The sequence below is a fragment of the Salvelinus alpinus genome, chromosome 2 (genome assembly GCF_045679555.1).
Source record: "Salvelinus alpinus chromosome 2, SLU_Salpinus.1, whole genome shotgun sequence".
In the NCBI taxonomy this organism is placed as follows: Eukaryota; Metazoa; Chordata; class Actinopteri; order Salmoniformes; family Salmonidae; genus Salvelinus; species Salvelinus alpinus.
In genome coordinates this window covers 38,772,552-38,792,251 of record NC_092087.1, presented here as the reverse complement: position 1 = coordinate 38,792,251, position 19,700 = coordinate 38,772,552, and the positions used below count along the sequence as shown (strand labels likewise).

Below are 19,700 nucleotides of genomic sequence, written 5' to 3'. Positions count from 1 at the left end.
TTTTGTAAGAAGTGTGGATATGCTGAATGCACCGAGGTGTCTGGTTAAATCTCCTGGCACACAGCTCGGACACCCATGCATACCCCACAAGACATGCCTCCAAAGGTCTCTTCACAATCCCCAAGTCAACAGACTATGGGAGGTGCACAGTACTACATAGAGCCATGGCTACATGGAACTCTATTCGACATCAGGTAACGGATGCAAGCAGTAGAATCAGATAAAAAACATTTCTGTTTGTGATAAATATATATAAAAAATATACCTTATGGAACAGCGGGATCTGTGAAGAGACACACACACACAAGCACAGACACATGATAATACACGCACTCTACACACACGTACACATGGATGTTGTATTGTAAATATGTGATAGTGGAGTAGTGGCCTGAAGGAACACACTAAATGTATCTGATAATGTGTTATGAAATGTAATACTTCATAAATTGTATATACAGTGCATTCGGAAAGTACTCAGACCCCTTTACTTTTCCCACCCATTTACTCACTTTAGTCTTATTCTAAAATGGATACCACAAAAAAAATCCTCAATCTACACACAATACCGCATAATGACAAAGCAAAAACAGTTTTTTTTGCAAATGTATAAAAGATAAGACTGAAATATCACATTTACATAAGTATTCAGACCCTTTACTCAGTACTTTGTTGAAGAACCTTTGGCAGTTATTACAGCCTCAAGTCTTCTTGGGTATGATGCTACAAGCTTGGCACACCTGTATTTGGGGAGTTTCTCCCATTTTTCTCTGCAGATCCTCTCCCAGGTTGGATGGGGAGTGTCGCTGCACAGCTATTTTCAGGTCTCTCCAGAGATGTTCGATCAGGTTCAAGTCCAGGCTCTGGCTGGGCCACTCAAGGACATTCAGAGACTTGTCCCGAAGCCACTCTTGCGTTGTCTTGACTGTGTGCTTAGGGTCGCTGCCCTGTTGGAAGGTGAACCTTCGCCCCAGTCTGAGGTCCTGAGCACTCTGGAGCAGGTTTTCATTAATGATCTCTCTGTAGTTTGCTCTGTTCATCTTTCTCTCAATCCTGACTAGTCTCCCAGTCCCTGCCGCTGAAAAACAACCCCACAGCAAGATGCTGCCACCACTATGCTTCACCGTAGAGATTGTGCCAGGTTTCCTCCAGATGTGATGCTTGGCATTCAGGCCAGAGTTCAATCTTGGTTTCATCAGACCATAGTCTGAGAGTCTTTAGGTGCCATTTGACAAACTTCAAGCAGGCTGTCATGTACCTTTTCCTGAGGAATGGCTTCCGTCTGGCCGCTCTACCGTAAAGGCCTGATTGGTGGAGTGTTGCAGAGATGGTTTTTCTTCTGGAAGGTCCCCCATCTCTCCAGAGGAACTCGGGAGCTCTCTCAGAGTGTACATCGTGTTCTTGGTCACCCCCCTGACCAATGCCTTTCTCCCCCGATTGCTCAGTTTGGCCGGGCGGCCAGCTCTAGGAAGAGTATTGGTGGTTCCAAACTTCTTTCATTTAAAAATGATGGAGGACACTGTTCTTGGGGACCGTCAATGCTGCAGAAATGTTTTGGTACCCTTCCCCAGATCGACACAACCTGTTTCGGAGCTCTTTGGACAATTCCTTCGACCTCCTGGCTTGGTTTTTGCTCTGACATGCACTGTCAACTGTGGGACCTTATATAGACAGGTGTGTGCCTTTCCAAATCATGTCCAATCAATTGAATTTACCAATCAAGTTGTAGGAACATCTCAAGGATGATCAATGGAAACAGGATGCACCTAATCTCAATGTTGAGTCTCATAGCAAAGGGTCTGAATACTTATACAAATAAGATATTTACGTTTTTTATTTTTAATACATTTGTGAACATTTCTAAAAACCTGTTTTCGCTTTGTCATTATGAGTATTGTCTGTAGATTGGGGCGGCAGGTAGCCTAGTGGTTAGAGGAGGCAGGTAGCCTAGTGGTTAGAGCGTTGGGCCAGTAGCTGACAAGGTAAAAATATGTCGTTATAAACAAGGCAGTTAACACACTGTTCCTAGGCCGTCATTGTAAATAAGAATTTGTTTTTAACTAACTTGTCTAGTTAAATAAATGTGAAATAAAAAAATTGATGGGGAAATTACCTTATTATAAAATGATTAAATTAATGTAACAAAATTAGGAAAAAGTCAAGAGGTCTGAATACTTTCCGAATGCACTGTAACTGCCTTAATGTGGCCCACTCTCGACCACCGTGTTGGACTTGATGGAGGTAGGGGTTGGTCACCAATATGTTGACCCTGTCAGCTCTGGCGGTGTTGGAGCCTGACCAAATAGAACCCTCCAGGGTCCACTCCTCCTCCAGGAGCATGTATATCTCCTTGTATGGGATGCCGCACACCTGGAGGAGGTAGATGTCTGCAGAGTTATTGGAGAGGTGTCCCAGGACAGTCTGTCGTCTGTCTGGAAACAGGAAGCTTCCGGTGTTGAGGGTGAATAGAGTCAGGGACATAATGGGTTATTTATACGGTCCAGTTCTGGTTTTGGCCATGTCATTGCAGATTTGGATGAGGGATTCTTGCGGAACGGTGGCACTGGATGGCAAGGTCAGGGGCGAGGAGTCAGGGGCAGTAGGAGGTATGGTAGTGTGATCAGGGGCAGTTGGAGTGAACATTTTATTCACCTGCATTCAGAATGACTGTCAGGGCTAGAAACATTGATAAAAGGAGACTACCTAAACTGGAACAACCCTTTCAGTAACAGTGACATAAATGTAACTGATTGGATTACCTTATAAAGAACATATGTTTCTCTTTCTGTAGCATAAAATTGGTCAATCAATCAATGTATTTGCAAAAACACAGATGTTGGGAAATGATAATGATGGGCGTGGTTTTGATAGACATATTTTAAAACCAATTTATACATGATCCAGAGGCTTCGTGGTCAGAGGCTTCGTATTGAGGGTTTGACACAAGTGCGGAGCATCCCGAGGCATGCAGAGTCCAAATCAATCTCTGTACTGCATCGCCCTGCGAGGGCTCCGTATAGCTCTGCATTGACATGATTGGTTGACGGTAGGTGGGGGTGGTGACGTCCTGTAAAACACAAGCTCACTTCCTTGATAACTTCCTTCACAATAGCTCTGTTCTGTTCCGCTAAGTGCAAGAAGTATGAGCGCCCTGACGTTTGCTGAGGCTGCATTGCAGTAAATGCTGTACGGCCACTTCAGTTTTCGGATTGACCATGCAGAGCCTTTTATTCTCCACAGAGTAAAATTGACACAATCACACTCTCATACTCAACACTGGTTATTAACACCAACACTGGGGTTCTTTTACATTTCTCAAACATACAAGTATTAGACACCATTTAACAGATAAAATTCTCGTTAATCCAACCACAGTGTACGATTTCAAAAAAGCTTTTCGGCGAAAGCAGAACATATCATTATGTTAGGTCAGCGACTAGTCACAGAAAGCATACAGCGATTTTCCAACCAAAGAGAGGAGTCACAAAAAGCAGAAAGAGATAAAATGAATCACTAACCTTTGATATTCTTCATCAGATGACACTCCCGGGACAAAATGTTACACAATACATGTATGTTTTGTCCGATCAAGTTCATATTTATATCCAAAAACCTCAGTTTACATTTGGCTTTGCCTCCAAAACATCCTGTGAATTTGCACAGAGCCACATCAATTTACAGAAATACTCATAATAAACATTGATAAAAGATACAAGTGTTATTCACAGATTTCAAGATATACTTCTCCTTAATGCAACCGCTGTGTCAGATTTAAAAAAAACTTTACGGAAAAAGCAAACCATGCAATAATCTGAGTACGGCGCTCAGAGACCAACACAACCCAAAAAGATATCCGCCATGTTGGAGTCAATATAAGTCAGAAATAGCATTTAAATATTCACTTACCTTTGATGATCTTCAGCAGAATGCACTCCCAGGAATCCCAGTTCCACCAGAAATGTTTGATTTGTTCCATAAAGTCCATAATTTATGTCCAAATAACTCCTTTTGGTTTGCGCATTCAGAACACAATCTAAACTCACGACGCACGGGCAGGTCCAGGCAAAAGTTCAGACGAAAAGTCATATTACAGTTCGTATAAACATGTCAAACGAAGTATAGAATCAATCTTTAGGATGTTTTTAACATAAATCTTCAATAATGTTCCAACCGGATAATTCCTTTGTCTTCAGAAAAGCAATGGAAAGCAGGTTGCTCTCATGTGAGCGCGCATGGCCAGCTCGTGGCTCTCTGGGAGAGACCTTACTCAATCCCCTCTCATTCACCCCCACTTCACAGTAGAAGCATCAAACAAGGTTCTAAAGACTGTTGACATCTAGTGGAAGCGCAAAATGACCCCATAGACACTGTGTATTCGATAGGCCAACAGTTGAAAAACTACAAACCTCAGATTTCCCACTTCCTGGTTGGATTTTTCTCAGGTTTTCACCTGCCATATGAGTTCTGTTATACTCACAGACATCATTAAAACAGTTTTAGAAACTTCAGAGTGTTTCTATCCAAATATACTAATAATATGCATATATTAGCAACTGGGACTGAGTAGCAGGCAGTTTACTCTGGGCATGCTTTTCATCCAAACGTGAAAATGCTGCCCCCTAGCAACAAACTCTGCTTAAAGTGAGCTGAATTTGAACAAGCTTGTTGAGTAAAATTACAAATTCATGTTTGCTCAAAACCAAACCCATCATTATCATATTTCCCAGCATGCTCTATTGAGGTTGATTTTCAAAATTGTTTGTTTCAATACCTGTGTTTTTGCATGTACATTGATTGGTTGATTAATCTTATGCTACACAAACATAAATAACATAACATTTCTAAACTAATCCAATCTGTTAGTAGTTGGACTTGGAATGGAAATCCTGACAGATAATTACCATACCGGTGAGACTTTGCCATGGAGGTGAGATATAGGCATCTTCTGTGGAAGTGTGAAAAGCATGTTTGCAATTTCCTGAAAAGAAAGGTATCAAGGCTGGTGGTAAGTGGATAGGAATGCCAAGACCTGTGAACAATCAAGAATTATACAAATGACCTGCCAGAGGCTCTCATCCAAATCTGCAGTGAAATGATCAGACTTTGACCCTGACAACACACTACGAACAGAAGGACTTTCCTCTGATGACTGTCCATGGTTTCCTCCCCACTAGGGAATCCATCTATAGATGGCGCATACAGAGAACTGCACCCAAGGAGGCACTCACGCTAAACACAAGTATTAACACAAGTATTAAGTATTAACTACAGACCCATATCCTGACCCAGCACCTGCAGCAGCCCCAGTTCTAATCCAGATCCCCGGTTCCAATCCCAGCACTAGACCACCAGTCAAGGTGCGGAGGAGGGACCAGACCTTCACCCGGAGCGAGCAAGCCACAGGGGAGTCCTACCATTGACCTCTGGGGCTCCCTGGTGGGCCTGCTTGCTCCGCAGGTTGTCCTTCCTCTTGTCTACAGACACAGATCCTGACCCAGCACCTGCAGCAGCCCCACTTCTCAGTTCCCGGTTACTGTTTTTCCTGTTCCCCAGTCCCAGCATCAACACCTGGTCTCCAGTCCTGGCCCCAGCACAGTTCCCAGTTTTCAGTCACTGACAACCCTGGACACAGCAGCAGCCACCACAACGCTCACCCCATCCAACCGCTGCCATCCCAACTCAGACCTCACCCCCCAATAAAGAGACACAGACAGACTGCCAACCAGACCAACCACTCAATAATTTAAAAAAATAAAATAAACTTAGACAGGCAATATCTACATTCAGCATTCAGACAGGCAAGATTTACATTCAGCATTCAGACAGGCAAGATTTACATTCAGCATTCAGACAGGCCATATCTACATTCAACAACCATTGTTAAACAAAGAAACAAAAGTTGTGATTTCTTTTGTAATCTGCTTTTTTTCCTTGTGTATTTTTGAGTTAACTGATTGGTTGCTTAGGATGTATTGACTAGATATTTCCTGAAATGGTTGAATACCTTGTTTTAAACTTTTCATTTGAATGTCATTTGAATTATGTATGATTTATGCATAACCAAATACAATTACCAATACAGGAAGAACCCAGTTAACAAAAACTCATCTTTAGGATCACTGATAGTTATGTCTGCAGGCGGTCCTGTATGTGTAGTCTAACACTGAATACAAGACACATTAACTTCACAGATGGAAAGTCTTTATTTCATGTTCAATTTCATTTTACTTTCAAGACAAATAAAATTCCAAAAGTGAGTAAGTAACACATGATGACAGTTCAAGAGATCGTTTCCCCCCCTGCAAAGCCCCGTCTGTCAAGTACATTACGACGTTACCCATAGATGCTAAGCCAAAGTCAGTTTTGTGTTTTCCCTTGTGTTTCAGATAAGGCTTTACATCAAGAGGATTTGGGTCCTCCGCCGGCGCAGTCTCCTTTATAGGTGGCCATAGCCTGCCTGTGGAAGTGGGGGAGGAACTGGTGTATGCGGAGGCCAGGGTCGGAGGCCAGAGCTGGACAGGGCCCAGATAAGGGTTCTGTCAGTGGGCTGGGGCGCAGGCCAAAGACCTCCAGGCCTGGGATGGGGCCGTAGAGGGTGGGCAGGCTCCGGGTTGGAGCCTTGCGTGGGGGTCCCAGGGAGGACTGGGGGAGGAAGGGCCGGTTGGTGCAGGGTCCTGGGGCAGGCCTGGGGTGGGCTTTAGGGTGAGAGGGGTGGGTGTCACCTCCTAATATGCCACAGGGGGTGCTAAGGGAGTGTGACAGAGTCCTGGGAACCAGGCAGAGAGGCCAATTTCTGCTCAGACTCATCCCCAGGCAACAAGCCCTCTTCGGGTGCTCGCTGTGGAGTGCCAGAGGGCGCTCTGTTGCCATTCTCTGAGACAACCTCAGAGTAGGGGTGTGCTGGCGCCCCAGAGCTCCACCCTCTTCATCTCTTTTGTGGAACCTATTCCCCCTTAACCCTGATTGGTTCTCTTTGCCCGAGGGGCGGCGGCATGGGGATGGTCTATGACTGGAGGCTTTGTCCTCTGTTTCTGGGGCTGATTGGTTGGTGCGGGTATGAATGTGTGTGGTGAGAGGGGGGTCAAGGATGACACGGATTCTATGTGGGGGCAGTCGGGGTCGTCTTAGTGGGGCTCCCTCCACCAGCAGGTTAACTCCCATGTACTGAGGGACTTCAACTGTAGCCTGGGAGAATGAGGAAAAGAGATATGTTCACACACTCCTGATGGGGCCTGGGTATTATTCATGCCTTATAGTACCTGGGAATGCTTTGCATAGTCTGCATAGACTCATCATATGTGATCATCAAGCTTGTGTCCGAATTATCTGCATGTATGTCTGTCTATGCATATATCCTTGGCCTCACCTGTTTGTAGATGAGCTGAAAGCCCCCTGTATAGGCACCAGGGTCCGCCCGTCGGTCCAGCACCACCTTGAGGGTATCCAGCTGCACGGCAGGGCAGAGGCGGGCGGTGACTGCCGTGGAGGGGGCCATCGTGGGGCTGGCGTTGATCTCCAGTAGCCAGGGCCTCAGGTCCCGACCCAGTATGAAGTCTGCCCCGTAGAGCTCAAAGCTGCCCCTGCGCCCCTCCACCAGGTCCTGGGCTGTCTGGAGGGCGTGGACCACTGCCCGCTGCATCCCAGGCACCACCAGCGCCCCCCACGATGCCCCCTGGCCCTGGGCATGCAGGAAGGCCCGGAACTGGGAGCACGACCACATGTTGTCCTTGGGCACCTCCGGGTGGCGCCATTGAGACGGCTGGAAATGCTTCTGAATGGAGTTGTTGCACAGGTGGACCGAGCTGATGGAGGCGGAGAGAGAAAGCGAGAGATGGACAGAATGGACTATTGATATTTTTGGTATTACTGATCTAGAATACCTCTTGATAAAGGAAAACTGATGTGGATCAGGTAAATAAGCAAGTTCTTTCTCATGCCTCCCACTCCTCTCTCTCTCTCTCATTCATTCATGCATTCATTCTCCCCCCTCCACACTTCTCCCCCCCTTCTCTCTTACCTATCCAGGGTCTGTGTGGAGTAGGGTTGGGTGGAGAAGCGCAGGTAGCACTCGCGGTAGAACCACACGGTCAGGGGGTTCCAGTCTGTGACCAGGAACCACTGGCGCAGGTCGAACTTGGTGGCATAGACCAACAGGGGGCGCTCCAGGTACTTCTGCACCACCCACTTACTGTCCTTGATTAGGGATGGGTCACTGTCCACCAGGCTCAGGATCTCCTCCAGGCGATTCATACACATTATACCTGGAGGGGAGTGGGAGGAGGAGAGAGAGGGTGATTGAGAGGGAGGGAGAAAGGGGGGAGAAACAAAAAGAGAATGGCATATAAGATAGGAAAGAGGGACAACAACAACGAGAGGGAGAGAGAGGAGTACAAGGAAAGAAAGCAGGGGAATGAGGGTGTAGGGGTAGACATTAATAAGATATGAAAGGGAAAGAGTTACAAAAACACATGAACATTAAAATACACATTAACATACGCAGCAAACCCTATGACACACACCCAACCTGCCCCACGAATCATATCAACTTGTCCCTCAGAACACACACACAGACAGACAGAGCCAGCCTCACCCCTGCCCCGTGACTTGGCCCCTGGTTTGATGATCCAGATGTTGTGGAGGCCATCCGTCTCCAGCTGTGGACACACCTGCAGTCTATTCAGCATGGCCTGACAACGCTCCACATACACACCACTGCCCTCGATCCCCACACCTTCACTACACACACACACACACACACACACACACACACACACACACACACACACACACACACACACACACACACACACACACACACACACACACACACACACACACACACACACACACACACACACACACACACACACAGAGAGAGGGAGAAACACAGAGGGGGGTATTTGAACCAAATACCTTAGTTGAGTGCTAGTATGTACCTATGGGTTAGCTGAGCAAAGACAATGAAGCTATGAATGACTAACTAATGACCCTTGACTACACACAACACACTCACTGGACGACCAGGTAGTAGTCATGCATGAACTTGACCCACTGCTGTTCTGTGAGGGAGGGTGGCGTTTCCATGGTGACATCAATGTCACTGTGGTCCAAACTGTTGAGAAACTCCTGGCATACGTGCAAAGCCCTGTCAATCATTCTTGGACTGACCAATCGAGTTGCTCTGCGTTTCCTAGGGCCTGGGGAAGACTTATTGGCTTGACATTGAGAATGGCACAATGTATTGCAATTTATTGTGTGTGTGCAGTATATCACTCTGATACCCTCGGATTGTGACAAGTTCTCTTCCACCTTTTCTTCCTCTGCCTCTACTTGCTCTCTTCCCTCTCCATCACTCCTTTCCACTATGTGCTGGAGCAGACTAGTACATGCGGTCCTCCTGAAGTCTTCTAAAAAAGTGGATGAGAGAGAAGTGGAGCGGGGCCAGAGAAAGAGAGAGAAAGGATAATGAAAAATATGACTTTTCTCAATTAGACATTCCTAATAAACATGTACTATACAGTAATGTTGACTGTGAATTGGGGATGGAGAGCTGCTTGCAGAAGGACAAGTGCCTTCAGGGAGAAGTGGGTAGAAGGTCCCTCTAACCACTGATACAGGATCAGATACTGTTACATACCTTTAATGGTTAAGGTTAGAGACTTTGGGTTAAGGTCATCTGATCCTAAGGGAAACTACTACCTTGAGCTATCACAGAAAGAAAGACATGCATCTTGGGGTGCAGGACAGAATGACAGTTAGAGAGTGGCCTGACCAATGAAGGCATGTTTCTCATCATCTGCCCCGAGCCTGTAGCATCGTGGGAAGAATGTGTCTGGGTTTGTAGCATCAAACCACTGAAGGTTCCTCAAGTTCACACACAGACCCACCTGAGAGAGAGAGAGAGAGAGAGAGAGAGAGAGAGAGAGAGAGAGAGAGAGAGAGAGATTATAATTACTCATATTATGTATCCCTGAATAAAATAGAGTAAAGTAGAGAAAAGAATAGTAGGATAATAGAATAAAATAGAAGGGAGGGGGAGAGAGGCACTAGAATGTAGCTTGAGTATTCCCGTTATTTCCTTAAGTGAATTGAGTGCAATCTGTATTCAGACTGTGACCTTGGTGGTGAAAGTGCCCGACTTTGCATAGTGATTGGTCATCTGGTCCTTCCGTAACGAGCGGCAGTCAATCTCATCCCTCCGTGTCGTCCAGTAGAAGTATGTTGTTTCATTTCGCACCAGACGAGACTGGGGGAAGAAAGGGTGAGTGGAAGAGTGACAGGAAAGGGGAAAATCTAGCAGTGACGCCACATCAAACAGCAGCTCACCATGAGGTCATGCATGTCATCAGGGTCGTGCCCCCTCGCCCCCTCCACCCCTCTGTCTGAAAAAGAAGAGAGAGAATAAAAGTATGTAGTACATAGGAGTAGACATGGGAGAAGGTTGTTGCTCCTAACCACTGATACAGGACCAAATATTTTCTAATCCCCCTAATAGTTAAGGTTAGGTTTTTAGTAGGCTAATCTGATCCTAGATTTGCGGTCGGGGTCAACCTCTCACTCGAGCGATGACAAGCTCTGTTCTGACAGGAGAGTGATGTGTGCGGTGTGACATATCTTGGTTGATGTGGTATGGGCTCAGGTTGTATCTTATTCTTAGGACTAGGAGCATCCTACCGGTGCTCCCATTACATTTATACTACAGCTATTAATCTAAGTGCCCTATCCATACCATTAGCAGGGATTCTGCTTTACCTTATACAGTATGAGTAGTCGCAAACGTAAAACTGTTGAAGTCTCTCTTACAGCCTTTGTGGACTACAGAATACCTCACAAGAGCTAGTTTCTTCCTTGAAAGTTTCCTTGCCACTGTCTGATTGTGGGTTGACAAATGTATTCAAACCTAATGTGCTTGCTCAATGAAGAGCTTCCGTCTTACCATTGTCATCATTACTGTCATCCCCATCCTCTTCACCATGACAATGGCTTGCTGGTTTTGGGGCGGGGCGTGGCAGTCGACGCTCCACCCAACCTCTGGCCTGCAAGGCAGCACGGATCACAGGATAGGGGCCCTGTACAGAGAACACCCTCCGCAGCTGAGAGAGAGAGAGAGAGGGTAGGAAAGTGTCTTTAGGTCAGTTGGTCTACAGCCCTGGTCAAGGAGAGCTGCAGTGTATGAAGGCTTTTTCCTCTAGCCTTTGGATCAGGTGTGAATCAGGAGCCTTAGTGCTGGGCTGGAGCCAAACCCTGCATACCCTGTCGCTCTTCAGTGTGGCCAGGGTTGGTGACCACTGCTGTAGGTAATGTGTTGGTTGTGGTGTGTCTGCTGTAGGCCCAGACAGTGGTTGTGTGGAGAGAAGAGAGAGAAAGAGACCAGGGGCGTCATGCACCCCAAAAATCTAAAGGGGCCCAAAAAAGTATGTGAGGATGGCTGAGGGGCTTCTCTGCTAAAATATGGCTATTTATTTTTAAAGGAATGGGAGTCTTATTCATTACATTTAGTTTGCCAGCAGCATACCACCATGCATCCCACTGCTGGCTTGCCTTTGACGCTAAGCAGGGTTGCTCATCGTCTGTCCCTGGATGGGAAACCAGATGCTGCTGGAAATGGTGTTGGAGGGCCAGTAGGAGATGCTCGTTCCTCTGGTTGTATGCCCCAGGACAGTGATTGGGGACATTTCCCTGTGTAAGGTGCTGTCTTTTGGATGTCCTGACTCCCTGTGGTCGCTAAAGATCCCATGGCACTTATTGTAAGAGTAGAGGTGTTAATACTGGTGTCCTGGCTAAATTTCTAATCTGGCCCTCATACCATCATGGCCAACTAATCATCCACAGCTTCCAACTGTCTCATTCCTCCTCTCCCATGTAACTATTCCCAAGGTCATTGCTGTGAATGTGTTCTCAGTCACATTACAGGGTTAAATATAGAAATATAAGTTATTGCTTGCTTTTCTAAAGTCTACCAACCTTGCCAGCGTGCAAGATAGTTAGACAAGCTAGCTACTCTAACTTGATTGATAGCCTGAAATGGCTTCTTGGTAGCTAGTTACGAGGTTGGGAAATTGGGAACCTAACTTTATGCCCCTGTGCTCCCTATGGGCATGGCGCCTCAGAGAGACAACTGTCTTACCTGGACAGCCTTCTCCACCAGAGCCTTGGCAGTCTTCAGCCTGTCTGGGTTTATCTCTGGCAGATTAAATGGACTGCAACGCACCCTCCCCTCTATGGGGGAAAACAGGCATACATTTAGTATACAGTATGGTGTCAGTGGCATACCGCAGTTTGGTGGGGCCCCCCGCAAGGTCTGAGAGAAAATGTTGCTGTTTTATTGTCAGTAGGACTATAAAAAAGTATTAAAAAGTAAAGTAAAATAAAAACACGACAAATAGAAATAAGAAGAACACGAGAAAGTAAGTAAGCTATATACAGGGTCAGTTCCAGGGTCAGTGTCAATACCATATTTACAATGTGCAGGGATACTGGAGTGGTAGGGTTAGATATGTATAGGGGTAAGGTGACTAGGCATCAGGATATACTGTATGATAAACAGAGTAGAGGCAGCGTATATGATGATTGTAGGTCAATGTGTACGTGCGTGTGTGTAGAGTCAGTATGAATGTGTGTGCGTGTTGTGTGTGTGAGCAAATTAGGTGTGTGTGTGTGTGACAGTGTGAGATCAGACCTCCCCAATAAACCATCATCATGACCCTGACAACACACTCCGAACAGAAGGACTTTCCTCCGACGACTGTTCATGTTTGCCTCCCCACGAAGGAATCAATTCATAGATGGCACAAGGTACGTACAGAGAACTGCCCTCTCGGAGGCACTCACACCAAATACATGTACCACCTGTTGGTGAGTGTGCCGAGGCCATGTTCCCACTATCGTCCAGCCTTGCCGCCACATCGCTCCTCCTTCAGCACCAGCCCAGGCCAATGAAAATACTCTCTACCACCTCCCTTCTCCCTCTCCATCTCTCTCCCCTTTCCTCGCTCTACACCTATCCCTCTCACAGAAACAGACCAGAACCAGGAGCCATTTTTCACCACACCAGAAGAGGCGAGGAGGAAGGACCAAAGCTCTAGACCTACACACGGAGCGAGCATGCCACAGGCGAGTCCCATCACTGATCTCCGGGTCTTGAGTGTCTGCTGGCTCCTCAGGTTGTCCTTCCTCCCCTCTACAGAACCAGATCCCGACCCAGCACCAACCCAGTACCCATTTTGCAGCACAAGCCCCAGCTCCAGATGAGGCGGGAAGGAAGAACCAAAGATCAAACCTTCACCCGGAGCGAGCAGGTCACAGGGTAGTATCACCATTGACCTCTGGATCTAGGGCTCCCTTGTGTGTCTGCTGGCTCCTCAGGTTGTCCTTCCTCCCCTCTACAAACCCAGATCCAGACCCAGAACCTGCAGCAGCCCTGGTTCCCGGTTCCCGGTGCCTAGTCCCAACACCAGACCCAGCATCAACCCATGGTATCCAGTCCCGGCCCCAGCAATAGCACGGATCCCAGTTTCTAGTTCCAGCACCAACCCCTCTCGTAGCATAGCCTCCGATTCGGATGACCATTTCCCAACGGAGTACTTCCTGTTTAAGCTTCTGCTTGTACAGTATAGAGTTATGATCTGATTTGCCGAAAGGGGGGACAAGGGAGGGCCTTTATGCTTGCTTGTGGGTAGAGTAACAGTGGTTTTTATTGCTCCTAGTGACGAAAGAAACATGTCGATGGAAGTTGGGTGTTACATGTCTTAATGAAGTGGAATTAAAATCCCTGGCAACAAGAAAAGCAGCCTCCGGGTTCATGGTTTACCGCTTGTTCATAGCCTCGTACAGTTCGTTAAGTGTCAGCTTGTTTTTTTCTTGACCTAAGGAGGAATATATACAGTAGTCACGATAACAGATGAAAGCTCTCTGGATAGGTAGAAGGGTCAGCATTTGACCATCAGGTATTCCAAGACGGGTGAACAATGGATCGGGACTTCCACTGCACTAGAGCCAGCACATTATTTGCTGTTGCTGAAGAAGCATACCCCTTGTTATAGGTTTATTTTTTCCATGTATGTTTTGAGGTTGGACAATAGCATGTATAGCATGTTTTTTTATTTAACTAGGAAAGTCAGTTAAGAACACATTTTAATTTTACAATGATGGCCTAACACCAGACGGCGCTGGGCCAATTGTGCATCGCCCTATGGGACTCCCGATCACAGCCGGTTGTGATGCAGCCCGGGATCAAACCATGGTCTGTAGTGACGCCTCAAGCACGGAGATGTAGTGCCTTAAACCGCAGCGCCCCTTGGGAGCCTCGTTAGCACATAGGGTGCACCGATTGGTGTCACCTCGTTAGTGATCGGCAGTGTTGAGGATGTGAGCAATCCCACCATGGTTGATCTGACCGAGACATTTATGGGTGATCCTGATTTCGCTAAACCTCCTGAGTTGACCTCTCCTTTGAAAACCCCAAAGGTGAGCGAGTTTGTAGGACCACTGAAGGAAGAGAGGGTTCCTACAGTTGACACTTCGATGTCTAGGAAGCAACCGATTGCTGAACAGAGTAAAGATGTTTCCCTCTCTCCTCTTTTTGCTGAGATACGTCCGGAGGAGTTTGAGGAAGTTCATGTGGGTTACTTTGACCGAGATGGTGTTCTAATGAGGAAATGGCATTCTCGCACCACTTCTGGGCAAGACGATTGGCCCAGTGTATCTCAAATTGTCATTCCAGTTATACTTCAACAAGAGATACTGAGGATGGCTCACGATGGTAGTATAGCAGGCCATCAACAGGGCGTATGACCGTATCTTGCATAACATCTTTTGGCCTGGTCTGAAACAGGATGTTGTGGCTTACTGTAAATCCTGTCGAGTTTGCCAGCGGACGGATAAACCTAACCAAGCTGTGCCGGTTGCACCTTTGCAGCCTATTCCTGGTTTTGACTAACCTTTCAGAAGGGTTCTGGTGGATTGTGTTGGTCCTTTGCCCAAAGCAAAGAGTGGTAACCAGTTTCTCTTAACCATCATGTGCGCTGCCACTCGTTTCCCAAAGGCTATTCCACTGAGGAATATCACGAGAGGAAAGTCACTACGGATATTGCAGGAGTTTCCCCTTGAAATCAGACATGTCCGTGGTAAGGACAACTTGGTAGCTGATTGTCTTTCAAGGGTGGGCAGTCAATTGGTTTTGTGTTTTGTGTTTAGCCAGTGTGTTGCCCTGGCTCACAATTTAGTTTGCCTGCATGTTTTGTCGTTTTGGAGAGGAGTTTGGTTTTGGTTGCACTCATTCCAAGGGGACGAGAGTTATAGAAGCATTAGTGAGTTTTTCAAAACTTGTGAGGTTTAGGCATCTATTAAAATAATATAAAAAGACTGTAAAAAAAACAAAAAAAAACATTTTTTAAACGCCATGTTTACATTGGAGAAGGTGACGCATTTAAGTAATTTATAATTACAGTAGTTAACTGAAAGTTTTGCTATAAATGTACAGCAATTTGTTACAGTGCATGTTACAGAAAAGCAGAGAATATTGCAGTTACGAGAGTCCCGTTGATAGCAAATCCGCGAAGGGAGTTCATCCGTTTTATTATCAATAGACTGTACATTGGCCAATAGAATGTGACCGGTTTTCCCTCCACCTCTTTTCACCAGCGTTTCCTCTTGGATAGCCCGAAAAATGGGTTGTAATTACACAAAGAGCCCGGGGCAGAGTCGAAGTCGAAGCTGGAATTCAGGTTAATAACGGTCGATCTGATGTTTAAAAGTTTTAGTTGATCATAAGAAATGATAGAGGATATATTTAGTGCAAAACAAGTAAAGATAAACACCAAAATTATAACTAAATAGCAAAGTGGCAGCCATACAGTATGCTGCCAACATCGTGTGTGTGTGTGTGTGTGTGTGTGTGTGTGTGTGTGTGTGTGTGTGTGTGTGTGTGTGTGTGTGTGTGTGTGTGTGTGTGTGTGTGTGTGTGTGTGTGTGTGTGTGTGTGTGTGTGTGTGTGTGTGTGTTCTTACGAGGCATGTGCTGCATGCTGCTCTCAGGGTTGGCTAAAATCTGTCACTCTGGTGTCCCCTTCTCTCTGGTCATCTAAGAAGAGAATAGATAATCATCATGCTGTAGTTAACCTACTATCAGCCAATAGGTCTGGACCTTTATGGCACAGGCAACCGCTAGCTCCGCTCCAACTGTTACTCCTAAATCGCCTAATTTTTTGAATTGTTTTTGCATTGATGGATGAATTAATCTTATGCTACTCAAATAAATAACAAAAACAATTCTAAACTAATACAATCTGTTAATTGGACTTGTTGCACCCATTACTAAAATGTTTGTTTCAGTACAGATGGTTTAGGTAGTCATCATTTTATCTTCCCAAACCCGGCAATCATTCTGAATGCAGATTGGGGTTCGATATCCTCACTCTGGCTGGATTCCAATAAGAATCACACATCCCTTCACAGTTCATTAGAATGTGACTTGCAGCCTTGAAAACCACAAATGTCAGGCCACTGCATTAGGGTAACATTAGACTCTCAAAGTAAGGCCCTAAAAATGTGTTGTACTGTTATTTAATTAATGACAACATGGAGGAGCTCACCTGGTTAAGGCCAGAAGACAGGAAATAGATGAATGCAACAACCACATCTCTTTCCCTAACAAATACAGCCAAATACAGCAAGGCACTCTGGGAAATATGCAAATAAGGCTTTACACTAAGCAGTGTGTTAATTTAACACTGAAAAGTGTAGACCCGTATAGACACTGGACCAGTATTTAAATGAACAGAATCTGTGTTTATTTAACACTGGATCATTTGCTGTGTATGTATACACAAAAATGATATCCTTTTGTTTTTAAAGTAACTTACTGGCAGCCAATTACCTGTAAGTTACTGTAAAGAAACAGGTTCAGTATGTTACCATAAATTCCAAATAAACTTTGGTTTACCAGTACATTACTGTAAAGTTTCTAACATACTGGACTTTTTTTTCAGCAACTTACAGGTAACTGGCTGCCAGTAAATTACCGTAAAAACAACATGATTTTTTTTACAGTGTAGACTAAGCAGTCACTTCACAGAGTGAAGCCGACAGTGAAGGCAACTGCCGACTGATTGATCTACAAATCACCTTGCATCATAAATAACTACTTATTAATATTTATAGATCAGTCAGTCACCATTTACCCACAATGCATCATGAATTTTACACTTTCAAACACAGCCACAGGTTCTGCTGTTAGCTGTCTGTGGGGCAGGTTCTCTTAAAATGACACAGCTAGTGGGTAGTGTTCTGGGTCAGGTGGTTGTTAATCTGTGGCGAGCCGAAACAAACACTGTCACCTGTTTTGCCCAACCCCCATCCACCCACCCTCTCTGGAGTGAATTACATATACATCCCTCCCACATGCACCTGAGGCTTTTCACAGACTGTGGTCATGTTCACCAAATAAACACATGCACACAAACACAGGGCAGAAATCCCAATGCACAATGTTGACATGCAATTATTTTTACCTAGTTACAGCTACCTCGTCACCTAGCCCACTCAATAATAGAAATTAAATATGTACTGTCACATCTGAGGCTAGACAAGTCTACAATAATTAGTTCATTATCAGGTATGAAAAGACACTCACAATATCCTCTCTCCCAATGAGCAATGAAGTGCAGTAATCTATACAGTCTATAGTTAGACAGTGAGTAGCCTATGGGCAATTCCATGGTAACGGAATAATGCTGTATGCCAAACAAAAACCATTGATTGTAAAGTATATCAAACCATACAACTATATGGACAATGACTACTTTGAACAATTTCCACAGTAAAACAAACACAAAAAAATTTACTGGAAAAAAGTTTGGTAACAGAATGATGTTAAAATCTCCCTCAGTTTTATTCTGTTACCAAATGTTGTAGCTGCATAGTCCTTCCTGTAAATGTGTTTTAGTGCAATGTTCTGGGAACATTGGTTTATATTTAGTATACATTTTATAGTGAAAAATAGGAGTCTCAGCATAATTCCATTACCATGCAATATGGAAAATACAAACATTCCCAGGCAATTAGTTGAATACAGATAATGGGGTTATTAAACACATGGCAAATCTTTTACCAATAAAAATATCTGTATCTAAGCTTCAAATATCATGCTCACGGTCATTTCTGCACTCACTGTGAACTCACCTGTCCTCCCATGGTGCTTTTATTCCCCCAGCTTCCTCTTGCACCATTTTGCTTCCTTTTGACTGCCGTGACCCAACTGCTACCTGCACACCTGCGCAATCCCGCCTCCTCCCTCAAGTTCCTACACACTGGGAGAATCTCAATTGCAGAATGCTTGTGTCCTTCCTGCTCTCGCCTCACCTCTTCTCAAAACCCATTGGAGGGGATGGTCAGTGGGGCGGGACCTCTGGCTTTCTCATCCAATGGGTTGGAGAAGACGGCGAGGAGATATGGAAGGTCCAAACCTGTCATAATTAGAATTAAATTAATAAATAAATAAATGCATACATAAATAGATAAATTAAACAATAAATCAACACATAATTAAATGAGAAAGGAAATTCAAAAATACTGATAAAAATGTATACATTTTCTCTACATATCTGTATGTATTTAATGATCATCTATGTGTTTATTCATTTTATTTATATATATATTTATTCATTCATTTATTTCTGTATTTCCTCCTCAAATATGATAATGATGGGGTGTCAATCAAACTCATGTGGGTGGTATCTAACACACCAATGGTAGATCAATGTCATGGTGCAGTTGCTCATTGCTTTTGCACCTATGTGAAGCTAGACACAATAATGATTAGCCATAATAGTAGAATTTGTGGTTCACCTTCAAAATCAAAGTCCCATATTGAAACTGGTGCAAACAGATACGAATAGTGGAATCATTCCATATTTGGACAAGATAATGCTTAACACGTTTGGAATGTTGTTATATAAATTCAACAAAAGACAATTCGTTCATTTTACCCAAAAATCTAAATCAGTTGAAATCGCACTGTGGCTGTATTAGACTTCAGAATTGCATTGGGGGCATATTGTATGCATTGTACAGCCTTGCCTATGGCTCTTTGGTCCATGAAATGTTTACAACTGTGAAGAGTTTACACAAACATTAGCGTCATATCTCCTATTGCAGGACTTTAACTGTGGGAAATCCCCTCACTATTCAGCCTATTGTGCGTATTTAACATTCATATTGCAATGGTACAGCTTTAGCTATGGATCTTGGGTCCATGAAATGGGGTATCAATCCAGAACACAACTGGGAAGTGTTTACACAAATATTTGCGTTGTGGCTCTTATTGCAGGACTTTGTCACCACTGGGGAAAGAGCCATATTAGCTCACCAGTCAACTTACTGTGTAGTGAACATTCATATTGCAATGTACAGCCTTACCTATGGATCTTGGGTCCATGAAATGGAGTATCAGCCTACTCAGTGACACCCAGAGATCACAACTATGAAGAGTTTATAAACATTCGTGTTGTAGCTCATATTGCAGGACTGCGGGCGGCAGGTAACCTAGCGGTTAAGAGTGTTGGGCCAGTACCCAAAATGTTGCTGGTTCTACTCCCCGAGCCGACTAAGGGAAAAATATGTTGGTGCTGTTGAGCAAGGTACTTAACTGTAATTGCTCTGGATTAGAGTGTCTGCTAAATGACTAAAATGGAAATGACCTCA

The 19,700-nt window shown here is 44.8% G+C and overlaps 1 protein-coding gene across 1 annotated transcript; it reads right to left on the bottom strand.

The window, feature by feature from the left end:
- Positions 1-6,184: 6,184 nt before the first annotated feature.
- LOC139560295 (tubulin monoglycylase TTLL3-like) lies at positions 6,185-18,260 on the bottom strand. The gene is made up of 13 exons (XM_071376947.1): positions 18,180-18,260; positions 16,008-16,080; positions 12,128-12,219; positions 10,937-11,093; positions 10,327-10,382; positions 10,118-10,246; positions 9,773-9,887; positions 9,282-9,407; positions 9,014-9,197; positions 8,591-8,736; positions 8,018-8,261; positions 7,367-7,802; positions 6,185-7,185 (listed from the first exon to the last, which is right to left on the bottom strand). Exons 2-13 carry the CDS (start codon positions 16,021-16,023, stop codon positions 6,400-6,402), a joined length of 2,487 nt encoding a protein of 828 aa, XP_071233048.1. The 5' UTR covers positions 16,024-16,080; positions 18,180-18,260; the 3' UTR covers positions 6,185-6,399.
- Between the last annotated feature and the right edge of the window lie 1,440 nt (positions 18,261-19,700).